This window comes from Meleagris gallopavo, chromosome 7, assembly GCF_000146605.3.
Source record: "Meleagris gallopavo isolate NT-WF06-2002-E0010 breed Aviagen turkey brand Nicholas breeding stock chromosome 7, Turkey_5.1, whole genome shotgun sequence".
Classification (NCBI taxonomy): domain Eukaryota; kingdom Metazoa; phylum Chordata; class Aves; order Galliformes; family Phasianidae; genus Meleagris; species Meleagris gallopavo.
This window is the reverse complement of record NC_015017.2, coordinates 29,477,706-29,496,940: the sequence shown is the minus strand read 5'-3', so window position 1 is coordinate 29,496,940 and position 19,235 is coordinate 29,477,706. Positions and strand designations below refer to the sequence as shown.

The window sequence follows — 19,235 nt, the reverse complement described above, 5'->3', positions numbered from 1 at the left end:
TTTTTTGGATCGATTTTGGTAAGCTTTATTCTCTAGTCTTCCAGGTCTCTGATTCCTAGCATACATGTGGGAATGATGTAGTATCCACAGTAGAGGAAGACAGAGTTAGGGATGGCTTACCCCGCTGGGATGTATATGGTTTCAGGGAATCAGAGGGGGTGGATCAGGGGTGCTGAGGGATCTGGCTGATGTCAACGAAGGGCTACTGTCTGTAATCTTCAAAAGTTCATTGTATTGTGGGGAAGTTTCTGACAATTGGAAAAAGCCTTGTTATACCCAACTTTAGGAAAGGCAAGAAGGAGGATCCAAGGATAAACAGGCAGTAAACTCAACTCCTTAAGAAGGCTATGGAGAAAATCGCCTAAGAAGCCATTTTTAAGCACACGAAGAGCAAAGTGCTGGGGAGCAGTGAATATTTGTTTATTGAGGGTGGATCATGGCTGACCAGACTTGGTACTTTTCATGGTAATATTACTGTGGCTGTTGATGAGGAAAGAACAGCAAATGGTCCGTACCTGGACTACAGAAGGAGCACTGAAACAGACTCATGTAAACTCACTAAATTGTTGAGGTATGAGCTGGATAAGTGGAGAATTAAGTGAGTAGAAAATTGGCTGACTGCGGAGCTCTGAATTCTGATCAGTAGAAGGAAGTCTGACAGGCAGCCAGAAATGGCTGGGGTCCGTCGTGGAACTGTGGAGATCCTCATCTGTAGGTAGGAGCAACTCTGAAGGCAGCCTTGGAGGGAGAATTTTCTTACAGACCTTTTGGCATATTGCCTAACGTTTGGGAAGTCCTGTTCTACTGGATGCTTTCTTTCAGTGTGGTCATCGTTTGCCTTTCTTATGGATCGTTAGATAATGGTCCTTCATTAATTATTTAGGCGGAAGATCAACTAAGGAACATAAGGAAAAAAATCCAATCAGTGCAAAAAAAATAATAACATCTTCAGGACTTGATAATATCTTTACAAACTGCAGTCTTGATTCTCCTGAGGTGTGTTTTTAAAACAGTCTTTCTAAGCGAGAGTACAATTTGCTATTCTGTATGATCTGTCCTAACAATGATTTTTTTTTTTTCTCCTTTCTTTAATAGTACTACATTGAGGAGACAATTGTTGAGGAGGGTGAACCATATGAGGTAAAGGTTCCTGTGAAGTTGAATGTGATTGATATATGCATTAATTACATTATACATGTAATTAATGTGTAATACTAAACTAGCGGCCTTTTGCATTCTGAGGATCAATTTTCCATAGTAAACACATAGGTATCAGTGAACAGTTGCTTTTTTCTTCTTTGTTTCCTCTCCAAGACCTTCTTGTGGGCTGACCAAGAGGGCTTCTGGCTTTTTTTGAGTGTCTGTCCCATCTGTTTTTTAGATTTGCATTTGGGATTCGACCTGGATGTGCACTACTGTTTGCCACTGTTTGTTTTCCATCAGAAGGAGCTGAGGATGTGTCTGATAGAAAAGGACTATGCCGATTTCTTTCCTGCTCTCTGTCTTGCTGATGCTCTTCCCTTTGCTGCTGGCCAGCAGCTAAATTTGCACAGGAGCTGACAGAATGAAACAGCAGGTTATGTTATTTAACTAGAAAGACAGGCAGAAAGATTACTTAGGTAACATATTGACAAAATCTAATCATCAGTGTTAAAGATGAACAGAATTATTGAGCATGTGAGTTTGGCTAGATATGTTTGTATGAATAACAGGGCCCTACTGCACTGTATGCAGCTTGTTGGGAAAAGAAGCATGTAAAGATTCTGCCTGAATCTAGTTTGTGTTATCAGTTCTTTTCCCACTGCAAAGTGGTGAAGACTTTTTTCATGTCACTGGTAACAAATATGAGTTACCATGGAGTTATTACCATCATTTGTAGCTCTACTGATAGTATAGATGTAAGCAACTCTTTGCTACCATGAAATGTTTTTTATGGCATAGGCTTATGCTGAAACATAATCTTACAGTTCCTTCCAAACGAAGGATCTGGTCCTAAAGTCTTACTATAGTTTTAATTTAATATAACGTGACTGATACCATCTGAGCAAGTAATTGAAGACTGCACTTTTGAAGAAAGCCTGCCATGTTATTTTTAACCGCTGCATTCATCAAGTATTTTAAAATCCATAGCCAGACTGGATTTAAAGGGAGCAATAGCATGACTTATTTCGGTGTCAGATCTGCCTCAGATTTTGAAAACAGTATTGTAGAGTGAAGAATCACATATGAGTATGGATGTCTTTTCAGCTAATGTGATTGGATGTATTTCCATCAGCTGCAAGTGCAGTTTATGGCATTAGCATCATGCTGGCCTATGAGTTATCTTACGAAGGTAAAAGAGAGGAGGGTTTTTTGTTTTTTTTTTTACATGAAATACTCTATTTTCAGAAGGAAGCCTCTCCAAGCTTTAGAAACATGTTACAACTCCTCAAGAAAGCGTGTAGCTTCACTACTCTGTTATAAACCTAACAGCAAGTAACACTTTCTGAGTCTTGCCTAGGCAGGTTTCAAGCTGTGCTGTGCTTTCCGTGCCAGAACTTAAACAAACACTTGCTTACTTGAAATGAGTTGGAAGAGATTAATCTGTTGTGGTGCAGAAGTAACTATTAACATCCTGACGCGTCATTAGTGAAATGTAATTAATGTTCACATAATAAACAACCTTTTTGTAATTTAAGTTTTGTGTATGTGCCAAGTTAATATTTAATGCTTGGTGTATTTTCTGGTCTACCTCATACTAATGTAAGTAACTATCGGAAATCTGACCTTCATGCGTTCCTTTTCAAAGCATTTATTTTGTTTAAGCTAATTGATTATGAAACAAAGCTTGATATTTTGTTTTTCAGATAATTTCAGAGCATATTTTCCAGCTGTAATAATTATTTTAGCATGCTTTGGATTAGAATCTTCGTATTAAAACTATCTCTTACGGCATGATTACGTTGATAAAGAAGTATATGAATGAGTTGAATTAATTTGGTCTTCTTTCCAGTGGATGCTTGATCAAATGAATGTATGTATATCTCAATTATATCTTTGCCATGATTATGTTCTGACTGTGAGAAAATGTACATTAGTAGAAAAGGTGGATTCCGGGCATTTGTTCAGTTAGTTGGTGCAGCACAGATTTGCCACAGGATCCCAAAGACTTGGGATCTGCAGTGTCCTTTCCTTTCACAAGAAGAAGATAATCGTTTTTGTGCACCTCTGACCTGCTTTCTCAGTTTTCAGTATCGCCGTTAGGAAACCTGGCTGTGTGATGTCTGCTTCTTCAACACTGAAGGCATTTCTCATGCTTTGCTTTTGGTTGTAGGTGGTCACATTTGAGAAACCACCTCATGCAAGTGGAAGTTATGCATATGGAACACAGCCCCCGCTCTTCCTGCTCCTGTGGAGAATAATTGTATCAGTTTGATGCAAAAATCAGCCAGTTGTTTAATTCCTTGTACTTTTTCAGTTTGAGTCATATAACGTAGGCATTACTGGGTCATCCCAGGAGGAAGTAAGTGTCACCATTTTTGTACACCGTAGGTGGTTTGGGAATAAGAACTGAGCATCCTTTTATATCAGAGGAAGTGAAAAAAGGTTAAAATAAAACTGTGATTTATAATTAAAAGGCATTTATTTTTTTCTCTACTCCCAGGTGGTCACTGAGATCACTGACATCACTGACAGCACTGGCACAGAATTCACAGGTCCTACAACCATCACCCGTACGATTGAGTATGAAAAAACTTCTGGTGAGGATGCAGCAGCAACTCCAGTCAGAAAGAAGACGATACGGACAAAAGTGGACTCTTCTAAGTTCTTGACACCTTATCTGCAGCACAGTAATAAAATGAAGGACCTGTTCAGTGAGGTGAATTGTCCCATGTCCTTTACTTGTTTAGAAACACCAATTTTGAAAGCATCTGATAGGTATTGTTGTGATCCTTTATGCTATTTTGACTCCTCCTGTACTCCATTTCATCACGTGTCAGTGCTGTTTGCTTGAAGTAGGAAGTTTCCTTCTTTCAGTTAGGTCATCTCTTGCCTGTTTCCTGCTTACGTGCATCAAGTAATCTTTAGACACAAAAAGCCTGTAGCAGATATCTGAAGATTTACCTTAGATGTCAGTTAAGAGGTCTCCTGTGCTGTCTGACTTGGATACTTAAGTAAGGAAATGCAGAGGCTAGTGTTTACTGAATAGTGATCCTCAGCATTTTGTACAGTAGTATATTTCTCTATCCCTCTCTATACTCAAGAATTATTTTGTGCACAACATGGGGGAACAAACACCTACCCAAATTCCTGGTATGGTATATCAAATTCCAGTATTACTGTCCATTTTACTCTGTTTTTAGAGGTGGGAAGTAACTGTGCTGTGCAGGTATAAGATAGTGCCAGACCTTTTTTCCTAATTTTAACGTGTGATACCTACCAGTGTTTGCTGTTGAAATGTTGTATGAGATCGCATGTCTAAGATTGCTACTCTCACCCAAAAATGTCCCCTCTCTTTGGTCACTGAAACAAGTAACTGAATGTATCAGGGTGAGATGTGTAATGTAAATAAACTCAGAGGTGATCCGAAGCAGGCTGAAGGTAGAAATGGATTTTTTTCTGCTGTGTCAGATGGAAGAAAAAAAGTCGGTTAAAGTAAGCAGAACTGTGCAAATGTATTTGTATAATGACAGCTTGTATTATTCAGTGATGTGCCCCAAACTCCTATACTAAACAGATGAATACATCAAAAATTACTGTTTACATTTCTGCCAGAGCTTTAGGATGTGTCTTAATCATACTCGTCATTATTTTCTTTCAGAACAAGTACAAAGAAAAATTTAATAAAGAAAGAGGAAAGCCATATGCTTCCACAATTGATACCCCAGAAATTCGGAGAATCAAGAAAGTGCAGGATCAGCTCAGTGAGGTAGATATCAAATGTTGTTCTTTCTGCACTTCAGTCTCCCTTTAATAGTGCATGTCACAATTTGGGAAACTAAAATCCAAAGCATCTTAATTCTTTGTAGAGTAAGTAGAGAGAATTGGATCTCTGGGAATAGGAACTCCCAAAGCTGAGTGGGGAGACACCTAACCAGTGTGCAGGAGATGAGTATCCATTACATTTTGCTCAACACCTTTGGCTTAGGGTATATTGAGGAATGTGATGCAGCAATCTCTGTGCTAAAGCTGACTGAGCCTGCTGTCAACCTGGGAGTCTTGTAACAGCTTTAGAATGATTTTGTGCTCCATCTACTGGTTTGCCATGGTGGTGTGGCTGCTGTATTAATTTTGTGACCACAGAGAGTGTGTGGTCTGTGGTAATGGACTGTGAAATTAAGAAATACTGAATAGCATGGGAATTTCCACCTCATTGTACAGGTGGAAGCACTCTTAGGAAGAACTTGGATTATAGAATTATACCCTAGCTTGGATTCACAGCTCTTGACATTGTCTCAAAGCTGCGTTTCTTTTTCAGATAGCTCACAAAATCTCTTTGTTTCTCTGGGTATTATTTCTAAGCAACAGCTAGTCGATGGTAAAGGTTAATCACATGCCTAAATGCTTTACTTAATACAGAATCTTTGGATCTTTGCATTATCAAGTTTCAAAATTTCAGTATTCTGCTTTAAGCTAACACTTGTCAGTGTTAGCTGTAAATACAGCTGTGGTTTGGTGTGCACTGCTCCAGGTTAAATACCGCATGGCTGGTGAAGTTGCTCGAACTATTTGCCACGTTGATGAAAAGGCCTGGGATATAGAACATGCAAAGAAGGTATCTCAGCAAGTGAGCAAGGTGAGTGAGTTTTGGCTTACCAGAAGGCTTGTGAATGTTAATGGATCATGAAGTTGCTGATAAAAGCAAGGTTGTCAGCTCAGGACACTAAAGCAATGTCTATAGAACAGTTTAGAAGCTCAGGGGGATTGACCAAATGAGTTGATCAAGGCAAGTATAAATATCTTAAATGTTTCCAATTCATATTTTTAAATGTCATTAGTATGATACTTTCACTTCGCAAAAAAAGCCTTCCATCAAGCTGTTTATTAACTAACGTAAATATTTTTCTAATAAGAGAGTAACTAGCTTGCTGATCTTTCTCTTCAGGTTTTATACAAACAGAACTGGGAGGAGAATAAGGACAAGTACTTACTTCCCCCTGATGCCCCAGAGCTTGTAAATGCAATAAAAAATACAGCAATGTTCAGTAAGGTAAGAAGAATCACCGGTTTATTCAGCTAAAGTTTAAGAAGCATTCCAAGACAAAAATGAATTCATTCTCTATTCTGGCATTTTTCTGTTTTAAGAAACTCTATACAGAAGACTGGGAAGGAGACAAAACATTGTTCTATCCGTACAATGACAGTCCAGAACTCAGAAGGGTGGCACAGGCTCAAAAAGCTCTGAGTGATGTAAGTATCAAAGTCTGGTTGAAAATTGGATCCTGCTGTGTTGTAATTTGTTGCTATCAGGACTAGGGGAAGTGGTTTGAAGTTGAGGGAGGGAAGATTGAGGTTGGATGTCAGGGGGAAGTTGTTTGCTATGGGAGTGGTGAGGTGCTGGAACAGCTGCCCAGAGAGGCTGTGGATGCCCCGTCCATCCCTGGAGGTGTTCAAGGCCAGGTTGGATGGGGTCCTGGGCAGCCTGGGCTGCTATGAAATGGGGAGGTTGGTGGCCTTGCCTGTGGCAGGGGCTTGGAGCTTCGTGATCCTTGAGGTCCCTTCCAACCCGGGCCATTCTGTGATTCTGTGAACTTAGGAGGCTTCTGGCTGGACTTTATAACAGAACAGAAGATAAATATGCATAGATATGCACTGATAGTTCTGAGAATGGTTCTGTTTCTATAGAAAAGTGAGCGCTCTTTATTAGAGTGTGTACCTGTTGGCTTTTTAATGTTGAATTATGAGTGAAAGAAATAATTTAAGACCTCAGATACCTCTCAAAACGTGTTGAGAAGCTCTCAGGGTTGGCTGTAAGCCCAGTAGCCCTATTTGCTGGGCCTTGTGAAGTATCTGCAAATCTGTATGACAAGAAAACTCCGTAGTTTGTGGGCTATGCTTAGCATTGCTATTTGCTGATACTTAGGGGAAAAAAAGCCAGACACAAAACTCTTCAACCAAGTATTTCAGGTCATGTATAAAGGTTTCAGGTGTCCAATTTATCACAAACAGCAGAGTAGTAGGCTTGAAAACTTTCCTTGTGAACTTTTCCATAGTCCCCCAGAACACACTGGTTGAAAGAAATTATGGTTATTCTGTGAACAGAACTACTTTTGTTACAGGTGGCATTAGCAGAGGTAAGATTAAATATTATGTTACTGTTGAAGTGGGCAGTTTCTGTAAACGTTTACTTCTTTCCTATTTCAGATTGTCTACAAAAAAGGGCACGATGAACGAAAATCCAAATATACTTCTCTGCCAGATCCACCTGATGTGGAACAGGCCAAGAAAGTGACAAGGCAGCTGAGTGATGTGAGTAGAATGCAGTTCTCTTCCTTCTATAGAAATTTCCATTTTGGAATTAGAGTGGCAAAAAAAGTACCAGAGAGCAAAAGAGAAGTCCAAAACCTCAAGATCTCTTTGATTTTTTCAGTAGTGAAAGTCAGCTTTTACATTTTCTTTCTTTTTAAAACATCTCAGCAGATCCTGTCCAGTCTCAAGTGAAAGACAAAATTTCATTCTTATCAGCAAATCTAGGTTTCATAAAACATTTCTGCTTCTGTCATACACGCATTAGTTCCTCTTCTTCCTTCTGTAAAAAATATCTCCTGCATTGCATTTTAAACTTTTACAGGTCAAAGCAATATAAAACATCCATTTTACTCCTGTCTTCGAAATAAACAGTGAAACACAAGTATGCATCTGGTTTTAAAATGAATTACTTGCTTACAAGGAATAATCCCAGTTTGCTGTTAAGTTGGATGTCTGATCTTTGAAGATGCCTAGGTTGATGGCAGAGAAAACCTTTCAAAAGTTACTTTCAGTATCAGATCACTGTGAACATACATGTCCCATGCTAGTTCATGGGTACTTGTGGAAACTAGGTAACTCTTTCCCAATTTGCACAGTGAATTAGCAAGTAATATTCAACATAAATTCCACAGCTGTATGGCATGATTAGCAAAGACTGCTACCAGTCCTCAGCAGTACATTTTACACAGAATAGAACAGCTGAGGTGAAGTGAAATAGAGGAAGATCAACTTTTGCTGGAGAAATTGCAGCTAAGTCATATGAAGTCTTAAGCCAGAAGGTTTTTAGTTCAGTTCGAAGTTTAGTTGTGGTAAGGAAAACATGCCTGATTTTGTTGCTGTATGATGGGAATTATTTGCTGTTTCAGATGAGGGAGTTAAGAGTATGTAGTGAACTCATCTGAAAGGTGACAGAGGAAATTTCTTGTACCTTAAGTAGCTCAGAAGCTACATTATCATCAGGAGTTTTTTTTTTTTTGCATAGGAGAAGCAAGATCAGTGTGATTATTCTTGAAAATTAATAAAACATAGTCAGTAACCTCTACATGTATCTTCAAACAACAACATTCAGAAAGATCTTTTTTGACATGTACATTCTTAATCAGTGTGATAACAAGTTGTGCTTTCTGTGATGAGGAAAGCAACTGTGGTTGAAAGTGCATTTGGATCACTGAGTGAAAACTGGGGAAGATTTTTATGTAATTAAACAGACAGTAACTGTTTAAGTAATTGTTCAAACACTTTAAACTTCTGGTTGAACAGTTTATACTTGATTTCCATTACTCTGAACCTAGTCTGATAGAAATCACATGTACCAGAAAAGCCATGTATAGAAAGGACTTTCCATTTCTGTCTGTAACAGGTTTCAGAAGCAGTAACAGTGAATTTTAGTTTATTTTTTGGGCAATATTGTATCCCAGTGTTGTGTGAATAGTGAGACAACTAAAGGAAAATCTCCATGATATCCCATGGAGAGTTTATCTTATTAGTCTTAATATTTATCATTTGGAATAGATGACTTATTTAATATATACATCCTTTTTGGTCAGGGAACTTACCAGTATAAATGAAAACAGTATGCTAAGGTCGGACTTCACGTGATTTTGACAGTGACTGATAAAGTGGTTGTAGTGCTGATATAAAATAGGCATCTTTAAAAAGAAGACTTTTAAGTGAAAATTGAGCTGGAGATTAAGTATGATTTTTTTTTTTTTTTTTTAATTTTCATTGCAGGTTATTTATCATGAAGACTATAAAAACAAAATCAAAGGCAAGTGGACTCAAACTCCATGCTATGATGTTGCAATTGCAAAAATGAATGCAGAAAATATAAGCATGGTAAGTAAATTCTTCAGAAAGTCTTGAGATGAACAGCTTTATTTTGTGCTTGTGCCAATGTGGCAAACACTGATTAAATTTTCCTACTTCTGTTGTTGTGTTTCTCTTTTTCTACTGAAGCTTCTTAATGGATGGCTAATTTATAATGCAGCTGCATTTGGTGCATTTGGTACATTTGATATCTACTTTTCTCTGTTCTTAACAGAAAAAGTACCAGGAAGACTTTGAAAATGTGAAAGACCAAATCTACTTTATGCAGACTGAAACTCCAGAATATGAAGCTAATAAGAGAGTTTCAGAGAATGTCAGTAAGGTAAGTTGTTATACCTGCTCCCATCTGTACAGCTCGGGTGTAGTTCTGAAGTCAGTGCAGTCTGTGCTGAGGCTGTTTTGTCAGGTGTCAGAAATATTTTCTTCTGTGCAAAAGATGTGTTCTTGTGTCCCTGCCACCCCAGAGCTTTCAGTGATTCTTACCCATGCTTATGATCCTCTGCAATAGTACCTGTAAGGTAGAATATTCTCTTTCATGGAGATGGAGTTTGTTTTGGTTTATTCTTACTGTATTATGTTACATGGTTTTAGTTGGAATAGATCAATACTGTTAATCAAGGCCAGCATAACCTGCCTGAATCTGGTTTCATATTTTCAGTTATTCATCCTTTCTCAGTGTATCTCAGTGTTGTTATACTGGCATTTTGTTAGGAATGCTGAATTTGTTTGGCTTCTGCATTTCTAATGCAGCATTTCCATCAGCAAAGACAAAGATAATCTTCTGTTGTTAATTCTTAAGAATGTAGTTATTCTAAAAAGTCAGAATGCTTGGCAAGGTGCTTGGAGGTCAGGACATCTAATTAATAGCTGTCAGTTACCTTTCAACTCAGCCTCTCAGCTGGTGATCCCTGCACTGCTGTGATCTGAGTGCTTCTCACAGTCCTTTGCCTTTATGAGTCATGAGTTAAAAGCAGATGGAGACCTTTCAGAAAATTTCAAGACAATGTAAGTTAGTGTTTGGCTTTTAATGCTGATTTTAAAAACCTCATTGTTTTTGTTTTTATTTTTGAAAGATAAAATACAGAGCAGACTACGAGAAGAACAAAGCCATTGCAGATTATAATGTGCTTCCTGCTACAGAGAACCCATTGCTGAGGCAATTAAAAACTGCAGGAGATGTCCTGAGCGATGTGAGTATTATCAAAGTATAGCAGCACAGATTTCAGTCATGTACAGCAAACCAAAACCCAAACTCATCATTTCTTGACTTCCCCACTGAATTTCTCAGTATTTTTAGTTTTATAAACGTAGTATTTTTCAAGAGATCCTACTGGCCAGAATGGTATCACTATAAGGAGTCATTTCCCCACAGCTAAGTGTGATGTGCTATGGAGATAGCTAATGATTGTGAATGATAGCTAATGATAGCTAATGATCCTTTGAAAAATGGGTCAGAAGGTGGGGGTTCTTCCTTAGTGCTTAGAACTTCAAGTGCTGCCTGCAGTGATAAAATATGCACTTCTAGGTATTCATATGTACTGTATTTTTGATGTCACTTCAAGAATGTATTGACATTCTTGATTTCTCTCTTGATGTTTTCATCTGTTTGGAAAGATACTTCATATTGCTCAACATCAGACATTCAGAAGTGATGAGTCAAACCTTCATGTCTTTCCTAACAATCCTAGAAGCCACTAAAAAGAATTAAAAAATAATATTCCCTGTTGTAATTTATATTGTATTATATTACATTTATATTGTATTGTAAGTGTATTTCAGTTCAATCTGCTTTATTACCCAATGTTTTTTTTTTTTCTTTGCAGAAATTATACAAAGAAGCCTATGAGCAATCTAAAGGAACAAGCATGAACTACTGTGAAACACCAAAGTTCCAGACTGACAGCGCTCTGAAGAATTTTAGTGATGTATGTATTGCTGAGTTCATATCTTTCCGTGCTGACACTCTTGATTGCTTTTCTTTATCAACTCGTGATTGTTTTTCCAGGTAAAATACAAAGATGCTTATCAAAAGAACATCTTGGGACACTATTTGGGCAGTTTTGAGGACCCACATCAGATACACTGTATGAAAGTCGAAGCTATGAAGAGTGATGTAAGTGTGGCTGTCGTTCTGTTCTTGCCATCGTGTTTTAATTTGGAGAAAGCTCAATGATGTTTTCTTATGGAATGTTCATTTTATCCCTAGAAAAATTACAAAGCGGATTATGAGGAAGAAAAGACAAAATGCTACTTCCCTCAGACCATAACTCAAGAATATGAAGCTATTAAGAAGTTAGAGCAGTGTAAAGATGTAAGTATAGGGCAGTGGTTATCTGATAGCCAGTTAAATGCAAAGCATCTGCTCTGAGATGTCTGAAAGTTTACAGTGAGTCCTGTTAATTTTAATTTTTGTGTGGTTTTCTTAGCATAAGTGACTTTTATAAGCCATATTCACCTGTATTTTAGAAGTCTTTTGTGACACCTAGTGATCGAGACAGTTATAACACCATCTAACAAATAAAACTGAATAATTAGAATAGTAACAAAACAAAAAAATGACCCTCAAGCATCTACTTGCTTAAGTCAGCATATTTTTACATTAATGCTTTTTAAAATACTTCAATATACTTTAGTTATTTTTATTAATACAAATTGTAATTATTAATACTTGAAAATATTTTAAAATATGTATTATGTGTAATGTTTTGTATGACATATCATTTATTGTCTATGGTGATATTTATATACATCTAAATATTTTGTGTTTATACTTCTAAAATACTTCAAAAGTTTATTTGGGCTCTGGTTGTGTTTAAAAAGTAACCTCAGAATCATTGTGCAGGACAGTGCTTATCTACACCATTGCCATAACTGCCAGCTATCCCAAGTAATGCTACATCACTGTGTCTTATTTAATAGGAAGATGTGTTTATGTACATTTAGGATGAATGTATTTATTATTTATCCTCAGCACACCTACAAAAAGCATCCTGATCAGATCAAATTTACTCAAGTGACTGACTCTCCAGTACAGAAGCAAGCAGAGATCAATAGCAAGCAGCTGAGTGATGTAAGTGAACATACCAACATGTCACTGTACTCTGAGACCATACATTTCTGCACTGCAGCCACTTTCCAATTTTAAGACAATTCCTGAAATGAAAGTATAGATGAGTATGGGTGTGTATATATGCACAGACATGGATGAAGACACTTATGTGGCCTGTTCCAGTGAAAGCCCACCTGGAAATCAGGCTTCTTAATTTATTTTTTTTTAAGGAGGTGTACATGTCATAGAATCATAGAATCACCAAGGTTGGAAAAGACCTCTAAGACCATCCAGTCTGACCTTCCACCTATCACCAATATTCCCCACTAAACCATGCCCTCAGTACAACATCTGAATGTTTCTTGAATGCCTCCTGGGTCGGTGACTCCTCCATCTTCCTGGGCAGCCCATTGCAGTGCCTGACCACCCCCTTGGAGAAGTATTTCCTAACATCCAATCTGAATCTGCCCTGGCTCAACTATTTCTATTGCTAGTTACATGGGAGCAGAGGCCGACCCCCACCTCACCACAGCCTCCATTCAGGAATTGTAGAGAGCAATAAGATCCAGACTAAATAGTCCCAGTTCCCTTAACTGCTCCTCATAAGGCCTGTGCTGCAGAGCCCGTGAGTAAAGACCTTTCTGAGCGAAGACTGCACGGAGCATTTAGGGCTTGTTTCTTCCATCAATAAGATCAATAATTCTGTATGAAAAGTGCAGTCTCCATCTTTATGAGATAAGTGGCAACATACATTTGCAAAAATCAAACCTAAATCCTCAGTTGATTCACAGTGAACTGGTGCTGCTTGTACAAGGAAAGAATTTATTTATGTATGATATATTTTACAGAAACTCTACAGATCTTCCGGAGAAGAAGTTATACATAAATACACTCTCCCCCCAGATGTCCCACAGTTTATCCAAGCTAGATACAATGCTGCAAATGTCAGTGATGTAAGTGATGACTTTATAATGCTTTACACATTGCTCTTGAATTTCTGAGAATGTTACAGATATGCTCATATTGCAGATTTCTTTCACTGATGCTCAATTCTTTATAATCAACTTATATCACTGTAATTTTTCACTCTTGGTATCGTTTGAATTTCCAAGCAAATCCCAGCTACTCATATAATCATGTAATTAATTTAGTTTAATTAATAAAGAAGTAATAAAACACTAAAGGAAGCATATCATACTGAAGATTTGTGTAGCTTTTATTTTCTTATAATTCATATGAGTAGTAGGTTCTCTAGAATAATACTGGTTTTCTTTTTCAGGCCTATTATAAACAGGACTACCACGATCTAATAGCTAAAGGGACCAATGTGTCGCTTGATGCTATTCCAATTACTCGAGCAAAAGCATCAAGAAACATTGCTAGTGATGTAAGTATCTATCCCAGGTATACTTGTTTTAGCATTTAGTAAAAATGTCAACTACTCCAGGCCATGTGGTAGACCATAAATATTCCATGAGTCTCACTAGAGTCACTAATGTGAGAAAGACATTCTCAGTCTTCTCGAAGTGTTGGTTTGTGTAAAACATCTTTTATTCTAATCATCTTTGCTTTAGATAGGCAGATGCTACTGTACTGTGTTACTGTGTTTCCTAAACCACTGTTCACGGGAGAGAGGAAATCAGTAGTTCTTGCAGTCATTTGCTGATAGATTTCCAGTAAATTAGCTACATTAGCATCTGCTTAGTCTGAGAGACAATATATACTGAGGTAGTTTTGAGTTAGGTGGATGAGTACAGCTTATAAATGAATTGAAAGGCCATATAGCACAAATTGATGAAGTGGTTTATGATTCAGTGGTTTCAGATAAGTAGAGGAAGCTTCTCAGTTGTACTCTTTTTGCTGTTCAAGTGGGGGAGATGGATTGTCTTAATTGTTTTAATGTTTTTCACATGCCTCGCAGCACAGTAATTTTAAGGAAACGATTTCATTTCCTTTCAAGGAAAGCTGTGGCTGATGAATTGTTGTTATGTGTATAACCTGTTGTGCATAGCCTTAGATGGTGGAAAAAGAAAAGCTGATACTGTTGGGTATGCTATTTAGGCTATTGTTCCTGAACAGGTTGCACTTTTTCCTTCCCAATGAAAGTCGTAACAGATTTCTTCTTCTTCTTCTTCTTTTTTTAGTTTAGACATCAGTAGCAATGTGACAATAGATTTGATCTCTTTTCTCTGATTCTAGTATAAATATAAAGAAGCATATGAAAAGGCTAAAGGAAAACAGGTTGGTTTCAGAAGCCTGCAAGATGACCCCAAGCTCGTTCACTACATGCATGTTGCAAAGATTCAGTCCGATCGTGAATATAAGAAGGACTACGAGAAGAGTAAGACTAACTATCACACACCTCCTGACACATTCAGTATCCAGGCTGCAAAAAAGTCTCAGGATGTAGCTTCCACTGCCCACTACAAAAATCTGATCCATCACTACACTTATCTGCCAGATGCTATGGATGTTGAGCTTGCAAAGAACATGATGCAAATTCAGAGCGATGTGAGTATTTCAGTGGCTGCTGTCTCACTGATGTTTTCCTACACAAATAAACATAAAATAGGTATTTTTATTCGGTGATAGTTGCCATCACTGTATGGGAATGGTTTGTTTTCATTATGTCCTGGGGACCAGCATTAGAAGCTTTAAGTATCAGCTGGTGGAATTTAGAAGTACCCCATTCCAGGTGAGTTACACTGAAAAGGATTTTGGTGGTGGCGTGCCTATGAAGAGCAGATTTTTGGAATATGGCATGCAAATGAATTTATTTTCTTTTTAAAATTTTTTCAGAGAACTTCTATTTTGCAACTAATGTAATTTGGTTTTATTCTTTAAGACTTTCAAGTTTCCCTGTTTTGTCTTCATGTGAGACAGATGTGGTAGTGTAGGTAGACTACAAGCAATAGCATGATGGAGTGAACAAACTGTAGCTATTGGTAGTGTTAGGGATACCAGGGATACCTCCTCTGGAGATCTGTAGCATAAGAGATTTCTTGCAGGACTGTCTTGGTTGTTCTTCCAGATGCAAAGTTTTAAATGATTGAGCATACCAGGTTCCACTCTGCAGTTGTTTGGATGCTGTGGAGTTTCCCCACTCTCTCTATTTCTGTGAAGAATGGCTGCTTTTGAACTTAGACCATGGAAGGAGCTTAAAAACGTGTCTATAATATCCTTGCATTCAGGCTGTTCACTGACTGTATCTAAATGTCAATATTGATACTTCGTGTATTACCTGCATAATTGCAGCCTAGGTAGAGTTTTTTACTTGAAGCCTGTAAATGTAAGTTCTGCATATTTGACTGGGGGAGGAATTATAGGAGGAAAAAAAAAAATTAAGTCTCTGCTCTGTGGATCCTTGTGTAAAAGACCAGCTCTGATAAAGACTGCTGGAACACAAACCAAATTGAACTGTGGCCAGTGAGCACCTTATTTTAGTGTAGAAGTTACTAATGATTGGAGATTGGTGAAATTTTTCACAAGGGTAAGAGAAAAGGAGCTTAGTGAATACTGAAAAGTTGTTAATGTTTGTAAGAAAAAAATGAGGAAAAAATACAGTAGCTTATTTTCTTACTTATGAAATGACGGAAATGAAAAAAAAAAAATATCTGTTATTCCCTTTTAGAATTTATAAGATATTCCTGCTAATGTAGAACATACGAGTGAGGCTCTGTGACTATTGCTTAAACAGTTCTGTGGGATGATCTTGGTTCACGTTGTCTTTCTATCCTTCAGAACGTATACAAACAAGACTATAACAGTTGGTTCAAGGGTATTGGGTGGAGTCCTCTCGGCTCTCTGGATGTGGAAAAAGCTAAAAAAGGCTGGAGATGCATTAAATGAGAAGAGGTACCGTCAGCACCCAGACACCATCAAATTTACAAGTGTGCCAGACTCAATGACAATGGTTTTAGCTCAGCACAACACCAAGCAACTGAGTGATGTAAGTGATTGTTACTGATGCAATATGGAGGTTTTATTTCTTACCATGGGTTTATGATTTTTCTGTTACTATCTGACGTTCCATCTTAGAAACCGTAGAGTTTAAAAAATGTACAAGTAGTAAAATTGTAATTTGTTGGTAGGAATTAAGGGCAGTTGTTTTGTCTCTTTGTTAATACTAATATTACCTGCTGTGTTCTTATTAACAGAGGTTTGTTTGTTTTGCTGTGCAGGTAGCATATAAGCAAGAGGGTGAAAAAGTAAAGCACAAATACAAGCTTGATCCTGATGTTCCTCAGTTTATTCAAGCAAGGGTCAATGCCTTCAATTTGAGTGATGTGAGTATGCAATCAATAGTGCAGTCAAGAATATATCCATCATTACTTAAAAGAAAAATGACCTTTTATATTTCCATGCTATGATACTGAATACAGAAATGTGCAAGCTCTCTGTTCAGGTGGACGTTACTTCTAGAAGTCAATGGGTTTTACACCTGTTAAGCAAGTTTTTGATTGTGTCTTTGAGCACTGCTGAACAGGAAGACATTTCAGTGATCTGTTGCCAGACTAGTGGGAGAGCCTGAATGAGGATAAGATCATGACTTTTATTATTCAAATGTATATGGGTTTGGAAGCTAACCTTCCTCATTGTTGTACGAAACCTGTTGCAGAGGAAAGCAGTACAGCTTCTCTGTGTGTTTTGCCTCCTGCTGCTGAGCTTTCAAAGGAAATGTAAGAAGTGTAAAAAAGTAATGCTTTTTTCCTGTTGTTCAGCTCTCAGTCTGACTGCTTTCCTCCTTTCTTGCATCTGTCCAAGAATGTAAGGATCTCCACTGGTAGTTTTATTACCATTCTAATGGTATGTTTTTTGGTGGCATTATCAGGCCTCCAGGAGTTAAAATTAGAAATAGATATATCCTTTCATTCCATCCTTTGAAATGCCATGTTAGTCTGTCCAGATTCTAACCGCTAATTAGAAATCAGCCAGGCTGCTTCCTTCGAACCAGAGGTCTTGATTTTGAAGCTCATAGGAAAAAAATGCCTGAAGGTTCAGTGAAGTGAAAAAAGATTTTTGTTAAAAAAGGCAAAAATTCTGTTGATTGAGTTGTTCTGTATAGAAACTGAAAAAAACTGAGTTAAAGATTTAGTTACATGCATTAAACTGATTGTCTTGAACTATGGTTGTAGTAAATTTGTTGTAATACAGCTGTAAGTTGTGTAGAGATTAGCATTTCTCCTTGCAATTGCACAGACTAATGTTTTGTTCACCATAAATACGATAAAAATCAAGACTTAAACATGTTAATATTTCTTATTGTGACATTGCTGACTTACCTGTTTTTTCCCATAAGGCTAACTACAAAGCAGACTGGAAAAAAACCATTGCCAAAGGATATGATCTGAAACCAGATGCCATTCCTATTATTGCTGCTAAAGCATCTCGAAATATTGCAAGTGATGTAAGTATATTTTGCATAAGAGGAATGCAAAGGTCTATTGCCTTCTTTCTGGAGCATATCATGCTACAGAGCACGTGCTGTGTACTTGTAATGATATATAAATACTTGACACTGAGTGTTGAAATTCTTACGGAACAAGAAAATTCAGATGTTCATGTGAACCTGAGGAAAAAAAGGTATTTCTTTTGGAATTATGTTTTAATGTGACTGCTGGTGAACTGGGGTTGTGTGTTGTATACACTTAAAGTATCCACCAGCTTCTTTGATAGTTTCTATATGACAACTTATCTAAGCTGTGTTCTTAGCTGCCATTTAAACAGACCTGTACATGTGAAGACCTGTGCATCTGCTTGTTTGACATTCATGAACTGTACAGATATGTGGCTCTTCTCAGGCAGCTTCAGTCATTTGGCAACATTAAAGTTTGGTGTGCCATCTGAAGCAAGCTATGAAAGGAGATTTGAAACACAGGAATAAATGTACTAACTTTTGTAAAAAGCTGGAAATGAATTCTGTTTGAATTTCAATGTATTAAAGTTACCAGTTGTATGTTCTGTGTTTCTAAAGTAGTTAAAGATTTCTTTTGCTTTGTCTCTAGTACAAGTACAAGGAATCATACGAGAAAGATAAAGGCAAGCACGTCGGATACCGTAGCCTGCAGGATGATCCCAAACTTGTTCATTACATGCACGTGGCCAAACTGCAATCGGAGCGTGAATACAAGAAGGACTATGAAGTGACCAAGACCAAATATCACACTCCCTTGGATATGTTCAGTGTGACGGCTGCCAAGAAAGCTCAGGAAGCTGTTACAAACACAGGCTATAAACAGCCCATTCACCATTATACTCTCTTGCCTGATTCTGTGAATCTGGAGCTATCAAGAAACATGATGCAGCTTCAGAGTGATGTATGTAATGGTTAAGCAGCTCTTTTTTTTTTTTTCTGTTCAGTATTACTGTGTCACGGTGTTAACCTTTTAAGGCTAGAAAATGACCTATATCAGATTAAGGGTAGATTGAGGTCTTGAGCTGGATATTTTCCAGAGGTTGTTGTAAGTATGTGCAGTTGATAAGTTCTAGGGAACTTACTTAGGTAACTTTTTTGTGTCTCCATGTATTTGACTGCTCAGCAAATTAATGTCCTGTGGCGGATCTTTTGTATTCTTTTTCACAGATGCAGATCTGATCAACTCCCTCATATTTCTAACATTGCAGTTCAGGAATTTGTTTCACTTTTTTTCAGCATATTCATACCTTTATCTGCTGTAAAAGCTATTTTATGAAGTGTGTTTAAATAGGAGTGATGTCTCTTTGGGAATGTGTAGAACCAAGCCACCAAGCAGAAGCTTTACAGAAGATTCACAGTGAATTAATTCCACTATGAACTGAGCTGATTAACCAAGAGTGTCATTAAAATAACTGAGTTTATTTTTGTCAGGTTTTCATGTTTACTGCTCGAAGTTTGTTTTAAAGTCTGTGCATTTGTTACGTAGTGTGAGTT

At 37.5% G+C, this 19,235-nt stretch overlaps 2 protein-coding genes across 2 annotated transcripts in view; both read left to right on the top strand.

Annotated features, from left to right (window-relative positions):
- Positions 1–176, top strand: part of LOC116216848 (nebulin-like) — a gene marked incomplete at its 5' end in the record, with an annotated part of 7,806 nt that extends 7,630 nt beyond the window's left edge. The window contains one exon of the mRNA XM_031554314.1: positions 60–176. Within this exon, the coding sequence (XP_031410174.1) occupies positions 60–176 (117 nt within the window). The remainder of the gene's footprint in view (positions 1–59) is intronic.
- Positions 177–873: 697 nt separating this feature from the next.
- Positions 874–19,235, top strand: part of LOC116216847 (nebulin-like) — a gene marked incomplete at its 3' end in the record, with an annotated part of 32,477 nt that continues 14,115 nt past the window's right edge. Inside the window, 23 exon segments of the mRNA XM_031554313.1 lie at positions 874–996; positions 1,096–1,140; positions 3,644–3,859; positions 4,802–4,909; positions 5,672–5,776; positions 6,086–6,190; positions 6,286–6,390; positions 7,345–7,449; positions 9,181–9,285; positions 9,491–9,598; positions 10,350–10,466; positions 11,100–11,201; positions 11,282–11,389; positions 11,483–11,587; positions 12,248–12,346; positions 13,174–13,278; positions 13,605–13,712; positions 14,525–14,836; positions 16,067–16,147; positions 16,149–16,274; positions 16,507–16,611; positions 17,625–17,732; positions 18,331–18,642. Of these exon segments, the coding sequence (XP_031410173.1) occupies positions 3,839–3,859; positions 4,802–4,909; positions 5,672–5,776; positions 6,086–6,190; positions 6,286–6,390; positions 7,345–7,449; positions 9,181–9,285; positions 9,491–9,598; positions 10,350–10,466; positions 11,100–11,201; positions 11,282–11,389; positions 11,483–11,587; positions 12,248–12,346; positions 13,174–13,278; positions 13,605–13,712; positions 14,525–14,836; positions 16,067–16,147; positions 16,149–16,274; positions 16,507–16,611; positions 17,625–17,732; positions 18,331–18,642 (2,550 nt within the window).